This window comes from Phycodurus eques, chromosome 16, assembly GCF_024500275.1.
Source record: "Phycodurus eques isolate BA_2022a chromosome 16, UOR_Pequ_1.1, whole genome shotgun sequence".
NCBI lineage: Eukaryota > Metazoa > Chordata > Actinopteri > Syngnathiformes > Syngnathidae > Phycodurus > Phycodurus eques.
In genome coordinates, this window is record NC_084540.1 from 14,697,247 (window position 1) to 14,708,490 (window position 11,244).

An 11,244-nucleotide genomic window follows, 5' to 3' on the forward strand; every position below is an offset into this window, starting at 1 on the left:
ATAAAATAAAAAAGTTTATACCACTGTATGCAGTTTGAATATTTAATTCAGTGATAGATGCACATAACACTAGAGGGAGCCCTTCTACCACGAGTGGTATTCGTACCACACTTACACAGCCATCTATCATGTATTGTGGAAACCTATTTGCTGTTCATTTCAAAAGGTGACACATAGAGTCACAACACACAGTGAAATACTTTAAGGTTTTATTTTTTATAATTTTCATGATTATAGCTTACAGATATTTTTTTTTATGTTGAATACATCTTGCTTTCACAACTTAACAGTGCAGTATTCTAAGACATTTAGGTTTGTCCACATCTATTCTCAAGTCTCGCTCTTTCTCAGCCTCCAGATTTTCACACACATATCCCCTGAGGCGACAGCCAGGACTCCAGCCTCCACGCTCAGCTGGCGGAACGGATGGAAGACATGAAAAATATACACATATACCAGATGCTGTAATAAATGTGCATTATACTGATATATCATTATTAGAAATTACAGTGGCACCTCCAAAGCCAAACTCCTGAAAGATGGTCTACTTGGGAGTTTAACCAAACAGACCTATGACCACCACCACAGAACAGGAAACTGAACGTATTGTGACATAGGAAAGAGTGTTACTTTTCAATACAATATTTAGAATATAATAACCTCCGATCAGATGCTAGCATCATGGCTAATGACTAGTTAGACCAGTGACTACATCCGCTATCAATTACGTGTATGTTAGGAATCTTCAGAGGGTTGACTAGTGTTACTTTATTTTCGTTTTATTACACTCTGGTTAACTATATACTTGGAAGACAGATAGGAATGTTCTAATATTAAGACATCCCCCGTACAGTTAAAGGTTTTATGGCTGTGACAGTTTCAGGTTGGAGTAATTTTTTTCCTATAGGAAAAAATGGCTTTGAAATAACAACTTGAAAGTTAGTCTGCATAGTAGAGCAGCTTCTGTTTGACTTTGGATACTCCACTCTGAAGATAATTATATTTTTTGAAAAAGTCCTTTTTCTGTCTCTCTATATATACAGTGAAAAGATAATTTCTTGAGACGTTAAGCAATTAACTCACCCCAGAGACTCCGTCTTGGTGACGCAGGGTGCATAATGTCTTTGGAGGCCCACAAGGGATGTGTACCTGGGGAGGTAGAAGAAGTTCAGTTGTTAAAGACCCAGTAAACCGAATACAGAGATTTGTTTCTAAATACGTTATACATGTTTGACGATAATTGCTGAAACCGTGCAAAGACGGAGAACTATGTAGTACTTAATTGTGGATACATAGCATGAAACAGTTTTTCATCATTTCAGTTTTCCTGATTTTTTTGGGGCCTTGCTAAAATGTTGCCCAGTGACGCACCTCCACTCCGGCATGAGTCGACCATCTCCCCCACTATAGAATAACTGAATGCCTTCGTTCGCAGTGGTTTTCCGTTGCATTCACGGCATACCGTTGGCTAGCCATGCCTCCATCCAGAAAATACATCTTCCCTTCGGATAGTCCACTGGTACGGCCACTTAAGAGTGAACCATTGGATTGAGCGTGTGCAAGTCACACAGAGAAAAGAGGAATAGCAAGGTACTGATATTTCATGTTTTAGCATACTTTAAACAGTTTTATCCTTTTAACTTTATTTTCAGTGTTTTATTACTATTTCCTACACTCTTAGCTTTTCTACTGAACGCTGGGTTTTATGCAGATGTTTTTTGGTTTTTTTTTAATATACGTGAATGATTATTTTTAGTATCTTTCAGTGTTTCCTGAGTGGGGGCTCTCTGCACTGGGAGCTGTAATTGATTGTGACCGTGGTCCTGCCCCATCGGGTCCTGACTCGCCATTTGTGGCTTTCCCTACGTCACTATACCAGAGCTCCATGCTGGTACCCTGTGCCCGCCATCTGGTGTCTGTTCTCAGTGCAGACAGTTTACTGAGATATCTCCCACTTGGTTTCTCTGTGCCTAGCCATAGGTCATTACATTATTATTATCTTACTTTTTTAACTGTGTGTGCATGTATGTATGCATGTTTGGATGAGTGGTGGGAGAGGATTGATTTTAACTATGTGTAGCACTGAGATGCATATCATTGTACGAAAAGTGAAAAAACAAATTCATTAGATTGAGAGTTGACAGTTGAGTAGGGTTTGGTTTCAGCACATTCAGCGGACACACCCACATAATTCGAGAGCAGAGAGAATGGCTTGATTTTTCATGACATTTTAAGCCTCATTTCATGTACTTCGCTATTTTTTTTTTAATCATCAAAATTTGTCAAGGTTGTTAACAACACTTCTCTGTGGTGTGCCAGATTTAGACGGCATTTTCACTTTACAGGGACATTAAAATAAATCAATATATTAACTACATGAGCAGAATATTAAGGGCCCATGTTACCTTGACAGTAAAATCAGAGGAGCACGTGAAGAGGCTTCCAGGTGACTTGTGAATGCCAGTGACCATAGCTGTGTGGCCAACATCGAATCGCGACAGGTACTTTAAGACCCCCTGTCGCATGGAAAAACAACGGAGTCTGCCCCTGATGTCTCCCCCCCATACCTCATTGTCACCGTAGCTCATAGATCGCAGGTAAGAGCGCAGCTGGAAACACACAGGAAATTGATGTTTTTCTGTCACAGAATTATAATTCCTATTGCGTGTTTATACTTACCCGAACTTTATACAACCTTCTGTCTGCCCTGCGATCGTGGACGACCACAGTGTTGTCTTTACTCGCAGAGATGATGTATTTGTCGTCTGCCGCCAGACACAGGACAGAATTGGTATGGTGTGTGAGGCTTTTCACCAAGGGAACAGAAGCTGAGTAAAATAAAAATAATAATATGGCAATTGCAGATACAAGTACAATAAACACTGAGCAACAACACCACTGCGTACACATGAACGAGCTAATGAGATTTAGTACAAGAACTGTATGAAAAATTCTGAATGGCACCCAGGAGAATCTTCACCAAGGCCAAACAATCCTACAGTACACATCACACTAAAACATTGGGATCTTGGGCTTCCGAGTGAAATTGCAGAATGAACCTCATTTGTACTATAACCTTTACAGGTGAAGTTAATTTGACTTTCTATAAACTTTTAAATGCACATGTTCAACTGTTCGCCGTTTTAGTACTTTTTCAGAACTTGCTGTTCTCTTGCAAGGAACTGAATGGCAAAAAATACATTGATTGAAAAGGATTTGCAAATCATTGTATTCTGTTTACATGTTTTACACAACATCACAGCTTCATTGGAATTGGGGTTTGTACTGTATGTCATTTTGGCCAAACACATTTGTGCCAGGCACTAGTCTGCATAAAATGACTATACTACTAAGTGGTAAATGCCATATTTTGTCAAAGCTTACACTTCAACTTGTACTAGTTTTCATAAAGTTGTGCCGGTCTCCATGTTGAAGTTGTCAGTTAGTGTATGGTATACAGTAAAGGCGTCTGACTCACCTCTAGGGTCGTACATTTGGACTTTTTCATTGAATGTACCAGCCAGCAACACATCTGGCAGACAGGACAAGCAGATGACGGCAGCTTCAGTCCTGATCACTCCCCTCTCTGCCCCGCAAGCCTGGAGGTCCCACAACCTCACTGTTCTGTCAAAGCCCCCCGAAGCTAGAAGGTGTCCCTGAGATGCCAAACACCACACCCAGCCCTGATGGGAGTTGAAGTGGCCCTGGCCTACCAACGTGTGCATCAGCATATTGCTAGAGTCTGCCTGCAGATTCCAAAGTTTAACATCCCGATCTCTGGAGCCCGTGGCACAAACATCCCCGTCGCCCCCCACTAAGAGGACCGAGTTGATCTCGGCAATGTGGCCTGAAAGCAAGGTAAGGCACTCTAGCGCTGGGGGTGGGCTCTGACTTCTGGTGGGTTGATGCTGTATTTCTACATGTCCTCTATTACCCTGAAACCCGAGGTGAGCCAAGTCCTGTAGATGATCAGGAGCATCATCTTGGCCCTCAAATAAAACTGGGCGATCCCCATCTTCCTCCAGCACTTCTTCTGGATTATCTTCTAATCTCTCCTCCAGCACTTCCCTCAATTCCACTAATTGGTCCTCACCAACAACAGGGTGCAGTTCACCACCCATTTCTTCAAATGCCAACCCTTCCTCAACGTCATATGCTTCCTCCTGCACTTCCACTCTCTCTGGCTCTATAACAGCCGCTCTATTGTCTTCTTGCCCCTCAGCTGCTGGTCCATCTTCCAAGGCCCTTCGTTGCTGCCCCACTCCTTCCGGGTCTACCACATTAGCTTGGTGCTCTTTGGCCACAACCTGTGCTACTCCGGTCCAGCAGGCAATCAGTTCCTCCATCTCCAAGCAAGCAATGGGCCAATCGAAGTCTTCCCTTGGTCCCACTGGAAAGATAGCTTTTGATCCAATGAGTCTGCGTGCACGCAGCTGCCAGGCAGTATTGTCCTTCCCGACATTGCGCAAAGCATAACAGACCTGAAATAAGAAGATGGACAGAGATTGCATCATCATTTTGTTCAAATATACAATAAAACACCATAAAAGCTATTACCAACTGAAACCAGGGGTCGTCAAAAGCTCAGGGGTACTCAAAAGCAATTTTGATTGTCTCCCACAGGAAAAAAAAACAAAAAAAAAACACTGGGAACCACAAAACCCTTTTTACATCTAAAGTGAGGATAACACTGTGTATCATTTTTATTTAAACGTCATGTGTAAAAAACTGAGAACAAACTGAAACAAGATCCCGGACACAAGCGGCCGAAATGAGTTTCCTCCGCAGGGTGTCGGGGCTCTCCCTTAGCGATAGGGTGAGAAGCTCGGTCATCCGGGAGAGGCTCAGAGTAGAGCCGCTGCTCTTCCGCATCGAGAGGAGCCAGATGAGGTGGCTCGGGCATCTGTTTAGGATGCTTCCCAGACGCCTCCATGGTGAGGTGTTCCGGGCACGTCCCAGCGGGAGGAGACCCCAGGGACGCCCCAGGACACGCTGGAGAGACTACGTCTCTCGGCTTGCCAGGGATCGCCTCGGGATCCCCTCGGAAGAGCTGGAAGAAGTGGCTGTGCCACCGCGACCCGACCTCAGATAAGCGGAAGACAATGATGGATGGATGGGTGTAAAAAACTATCATCTGTTGCATTATTGAAATAAATTAACCGCTACAGAGAACACAAAATGTTATTTCTGCATGCAACAATAACATTTTAAACGCTGAAAAAAGACTGAGCTAACGTTCAGCTTACCCTTCTAACAAAATAGTGTCTAATTGAGAACTCCTCTTATTGATTAAATTAAAGCCAAACCTAAATTATCCACCTGCAGCCAACCAAAAATGTCATCTGCTTCTGTTCCTTCTGCTTTTTCTCACATGTGGAGCGTGCAATTGGTTGTCAACTTTATTTAAAAACGACTATTTCCGTAACGTAAAATATATATTTGCAAAATAGCCAATTAAAATATTTATTTTATCTGGTTCATGTGATTTTTGTGCCTGAACCTCAGCGTAAAGCATCTGGCCATCAAGGCTGTAGTCATCACGTTCATTTTCCCGATTGCAAAGCAGTCATCTGTGAGGCGCAAGCGGTGTTTGTTTTTAATATAGAGTAGTTCATGTAGCCCGTAGGAATAAACATTATGTTCTCTTTATGAACTTTTCTTTTCTTTGATTTATCCATGTGAGCGATCTCAGTGAAATTATTGGATTTCATTTTGTAGACCTGCTCCATACAGAAAGTGCCTCGATATGACTTTACTGTGAAATGGCGTTGCACAAATAAAACAGAATTTTGTAAAAAGTGTACAGACAGTATGGTGGAATAGCTCACAGTCAAGAGATTCTGGGTTTGAATTTCGGCTCATTCCAAAAACATGCTTCTTAGGTTAATTGAAGACTAAACTGTCCATAGGGGTGAACGTACTGTAAATGCTTGTTTGTCGATGTATGTGTCCTCTCGACTGACAGGCTACCAGTACAGGTAGTACCCTACCTATCGCCCAACGTTAGCTGAGAAAGTCTCCAACAGCTGAAGTCTCACTTCGGGTTCCAATAACCAATGTAACCAACGCTATCGTTATGTTCCTGTAAGGCGGGACCAGAGGGGACTCCCGGGCTGGCTTGAGTAGGCTGACGTGAAAAGCTTGGTGGACCCGCATCGACCTTGGGAGCGTCAGCTTCATGGTTGATTATCTTTGTGATGGGGACGGGCCCAACGAACCTGGGAGCGAGCTTCTTGGATTCCACCCGGAGTGGAATATGTTTGGTCGAGAGCCAAACTCGCTGACCCACTTTGTAGTTCGGGGCCGGAGTCTTCAGACGGTCACCAATGTCATAATTTCTCTCAGCTGGGGTCAGTTTTTTGGAGAGAAAAGCACAAGGATGTATTTTATCATCCTTGAGAGATTTCTGAGAGAGCTCTGCTCCTATTCCGGCATCAGACGCATCAACTTCTACCACAAAGTGCTGTTTGAGATCTGGCAAAGTAAGGATGGGAGCAGAGGTAAAGCTCGATTTAAGTTTCTGAAAAGCTTGTCAATTACGCAGGACATAATTGACAAGGTTTTGGAAAACAGCTGGAGCGTTAGTAAGTCCAAAAGGCATTACCAAATACTCATAATGTCCCGTTGGTGTGTTGAATTCGGTTTTCTATTCACCCCCCTCCCTTATCCTGACTAGATGATACGCATTTCTTAAGTCTAGTTTGGTGAAAATCTTGGCTCCCTCCAGGAACTCAAAGGTGGTGGAGATTGAGAGGAAGAGGGTACCTGTTCTTTACAGTTATCTCGTTGAGACCCCGGTAAATTGATACAGGGTCTTGTCGTTGTCCACAAAGAAAAATCCTGCTCCCACAGGGGATGAAGATGGGCGAATGATCCCAGCTGCCAGTGATTCTTCCACGGACTCCTTCATGGCCTTGTGTTCCGGCCCTAAAAGAGAGAACAGCCTCCCTCGTGGGGGTGTGGTTCCAGGCAGCAAGTCAACAGCACAGTCATAAGGTCTGTTGGGTGGAAAGGATTTGGCCTTGGACTTAGAAAAAAACCTCTTTAATATCCTGGTAACAGGTGGGCACTTGAGATAAATCAGGATCCCCAGATGGGTTCTGTGGATTGTCATTAGAAACATAGCCCTGAACATCACATGGCAGCTTGAAACAGTTCCGGGCGCAATTGCTGCCCCATGACATAACCTGCCCAGAGGACCAGTCAATGTGGGGTTATGTAATTTCAACCATGGGTTCCCTAAAATAAGGTCATGATTCATGGCATCAAAAACATGAAAACGAATGTGTTCCGAGTGAGAATCAGGAAATGTCAATGTGAGTGTTTGGGTGCAGTGAGTGATCTTGCCCATAAAACTGCCATCTGCAGCATAGGTGTTGCGGTGGCATTTTATTTGAAAGGTTCTAAAAGGTGCATACATCTAACAAGGAGGGCGTTAAGTAAGTTTGCGTCAGAACCAGAGTCAATTAATACAGGTGTATGAATTTCTTGATCAGGAGAGCATAGTGTCACTTTAGGAAGAACCCATGTAGGGTCTTCCTTAATGAAATTCAGACTCACCTCTCCCGTGCCCTTGCTACCGGCACCGGCAACTTTGACGTGACAGTTTCTCACGGAATGACCCAACTGACCGCAGTAGAAGCACCGCCCTTCCCTCAGCCGGCGTTGACGTTCCTCAGGGGAGAGACGGAACCTGCCCAGTTGCATGGGTTCATCCTTAGGGACGCTAGCCAGTGGGTTGAGACCGTAAACAGGGGATCTGCCTTGGTTTGGCTGGTCACCGAGGCTCATCCTCCAAGTGCGCGGTGACGCAGCCCTCCGCCGATCTCCATCCAGCTCGCGATCCAAAAGCCTCTTGTCGATTTTTACGGCGAGAGCAATGAGAGTGTCTAAGTCGGTCGGCAGGTCTAGCGGGACTAAATGATCTTTGACGGCGGGGGACAGTCCTTGAAAAAAGGCATCGAGTAGCGCCCGATTATTCCACTGACTCTCAGCTGCTTTAATGCGAAACTCAATCACGTAATCAGACACCCTGCGCTTGCCTTGTTGTAAGGTGACAAGGGAGCGAGCTGCCTCACGATCTGGTGTGGAAAATTGAAACATTTGCTCCATAGTCTTTATGAAAAAAGCCCACGAATGACACGCGGCGGAATTGCGGCTCCATTCAGCAGTAGCCCACGCCTCCGCACGACCAGTCAGGTGGGAAATGACGAAAGCGATTTTTGCCCGCTCGGTGGGGAAGGCGGCTGCCTGCAGCTCAAAGTGGAGTTCGCACTGAGTGATGAACGGCTTAATGTTCCCAGAATCTCCGGAGAACCTCTCCGGTCGAGAGAGCTGTGGGCAGACAGCAGCGGAGGTGGCAGGTGGCTGCATGGTGACTGCTTCACATGGAAATGTTGGTACCGTGGCGGTATCGGGTGTTGTGCCAACTGGTTCCTTCTCTTGAATCATTTTCATAAGAAGTTCAAACTGCGAGGCCACCTGTCTCATCATATTGTCCTGATGCCTTGACAGTCCCTCTAGATGAAAGTGGAGAGCAGCAAGCTGCTCATCCAGCTTCGAGAGGCGTTGACCCAGCGCTTGAAGGGCTTTGCGCACCGGGTCTGAGTCTGCTGTGTCCATGTTATGGCCAGTTCGTTCTGTCATGAACTGAACAGCGGACAGGACTCAAAATGCACGACTCCAAAACAAATGGACAGTTTCACAAAAGGAAGGTTTAATAAACGAGCAGAGGTCGGTACACAGGCAGGCAATCCAAAAAGGCAACAGTATCCAAAAAATGTGAGGCAAAGAGGCAAGGTCAATAATCAGAACTGGGTCTAGTCTTACTATGAGTCAGTGACATCGAAACAAGGAATGCTGGAACGCGACGACAAGGTACAACGAACTGGCAACGAGAGAATGAGACACGAGGTTAAATACAAGGGGTAATTAGGCTGAACGAGGCACAGGTGGTGAAGATGCTCTCAGGAGCAGGTGTGTGTGAAACAGGGGGAAGACAAAAACCGGAACACACACCCATGATAGTGGCCATACCGGCCCACCAGGAAAAACTTTCAGTACTGCCAATGGCTAGTCCCCACCTGATACTGGAGCACAGCTCATTTATACTGGGACACATGCCCCAGTAAAGGGGGCTGGCGATGCCCCTGCTTGGAGCTGGAGTCCAGGTCACCCGTGACCCTGACTAGGATAAGTTCTTTAGAAAATGGATAGAAAGATGAGTCAAAACCTTTTATGACTCACCTTTGGCAGCACAGAGATGACACAGTGAGCCGGAAGGTGTGAGGCAATGTGGGTTACCATCTCCCATGGCAATGACAACAGTCCACTGGTCTCAGGAGATGGGGCAACATCAGGAGGACTGTAGGGAATTTGGTCCAAATTTTTAAATCTATTTTCGACAAATAATAAACTTTGTTCATCTATCTATGCCAGCGACGTTTAGTGACATGTAGAACAATTACATACTCATCCACTAAATGGCAGCAGGTACAATACACCTTTTTGTCCACCTGTTGCTGATAATACAGTAGAATAATAGCTTTGTGATCAATTATCATACAAATATTTCACACTAAGCAAATTTGTTAGTAAACTGAGAACAGATCACCATTATTTCTGAATATATATATATATATATATATATATGCAGTACTTTTTGTACCAGTTTTGTATGGGGGTGTGCTGTGAGACTTTTTCGAATACAAAATGTGCCTTGACTCAATAAAGGGAGGTAAACACTGCATTGGGTCACTTGGACAGCATTATAATCGGTGGTTGTAGTCCTACCTTTGAAACTCTGGACTCGAGGCTTCACTTTGTTCCCCATCTTTACCGGCTGCGGACGCTTTATTCATCCTTACGTCATCCATAGCCGAGGCAGCATTAATACATGTCCTTCAAGGCTACGCTCCTCGACTTTTTTGGTGACTGCATATTTACCCGGCAGTGCTAGCTTACACAGAACAGCAACACAAGTGACTGAAGCATAAAACCAAAAAGGCAATTCTTCGTTTCAGTTTAAACAAAAATAAATAAAAAACTCCTGGTTAAGTTTAAGAATTAAAACACAAGGCGATAACATAGACGTTAAATGGCTACTTCCCAAATACTATGATTTAACAAGCATTAACAATGATGTCACCAGGCAAGAAAATATACCACACAATTAATTGGTCACTTCTGAAATGATATAAAAATATATCCGGTAAATGGTGTAAATCATCCGATTTTGATGCAGAAAGGCTACTGTACCAACTGTAATCGGTTATGTGGGCGTGGGTGAACTACAAATTCAAAACGCCACTTCCGGCGGCAGCAAATGACGCCATCAACGTGCACAGTCTGAACGCTTTTGTTTGTGTGATTAGAATCAAGTCGAATTTGTTTCTGCTTACCCACACTTTACACTAACAGTGCTTCGTACCTTAATTTTCAGTTAGTAATTTTAAATACTCCCCATTGATTAAAGTATTAAGTTTGTCTGTTTAGTGGTGGCAAATAGGAAAGTTTTGAGCAGTGGTATATAGGCGGTATGACTACCAGAAGCACTGACCGACATTCAACCCTAAATTCTAATACTGTACATGTTCCATGAGGTGATATCAATTGACCCCGCAGTCTATTTTCTTAATTTCAAAGCGTTTCGCTTGGCTACAATGCTTTTAAGTATCTTAGATTTTTTTTCATCCCATCAAATTCCGGCCTCTATGTGACGCCATATCATCAGAGCCTTAGTAAACAGTGGTAACCATGACGTTTGAGCAATAGGACTCTTTCCTTAACCAATCAGATTCCAAATTCATCATCACTGGGCCAGTGCGCTCACCCTCAATGGCGTCTGCATTTTTAATAAGGGTTTTTGTCATATTAGATATATTAATTCTTAACAGCTCTATGATGTATGCAGCAGTTGTGTGTTATATTGCATTTTTTTGTTGAGTATTGGTTTCTATAATTGGGATAATATTGGTGGCATTGAGGTAAATTACATCAAGATTTTAGTTTTGATGCATAGGTATTTTGTAAGTCTTTTTTTATTATTTGATGGAAAAGGGTAGTTTTAATTTTCTCAGCAATGTTGAACTTAAAGAGCAGCATATTTAAATACAGATATCTGCTGACACAGAAAGCTGCCATGACTTTTTTTTTTTTTTTTTTTTTTTAAACAAAACCAACATGACAAGTTTTTGTTGTGGCAAAATTTTTATTTTATTATTATATTTTCGATGTCACATTAAC

The 11,244-nt window shown here is 43.6% G+C and overlaps 1 protein-coding gene across 3 annotated transcripts; it reads right to left on the reverse strand.

The window, feature by feature from the left end:
- Positions 1-205: 205 nt before the first annotated feature.
- Positions 206-10,275, reverse strand: fbxw9 (F-box and WD repeat domain containing 9). Of its 3 annotated transcripts, none has more exons than XM_061701417.1 (7): positions 9,793-10,275; positions 9,247-9,364; positions 3,479-4,481; positions 2,680-2,828; positions 2,568-2,609; positions 1,084-1,149; positions 206-414 (listed from the first exon to the last, which is right to left on the reverse strand). In XM_061701417.1, exons 1-7 carry the CDS (start codon positions 9,873-9,875, stop codon positions 331-333), a joined length of 1,545 nt encoding a protein of 514 aa, XP_061557401.1. In that variant the 5' UTR covers positions 9,876-10,275; the 3' UTR covers positions 206-330. The 3 variants fall into 3 exon arrangements, 2 of the variants coding, with proteins under 2 accessions (XP_061557401.1, XP_061557399.1); XM_061701415.1 differs by having other exon boundaries at positions 2,406-2,609; XR_009770119.1 differs by lacking the exon at positions 206-414 and having other exon boundaries at positions 1,079-1,149; positions 1,372-2,609.
- Between the last annotated feature and the right edge of the window lie 969 nt (positions 10,276-11,244).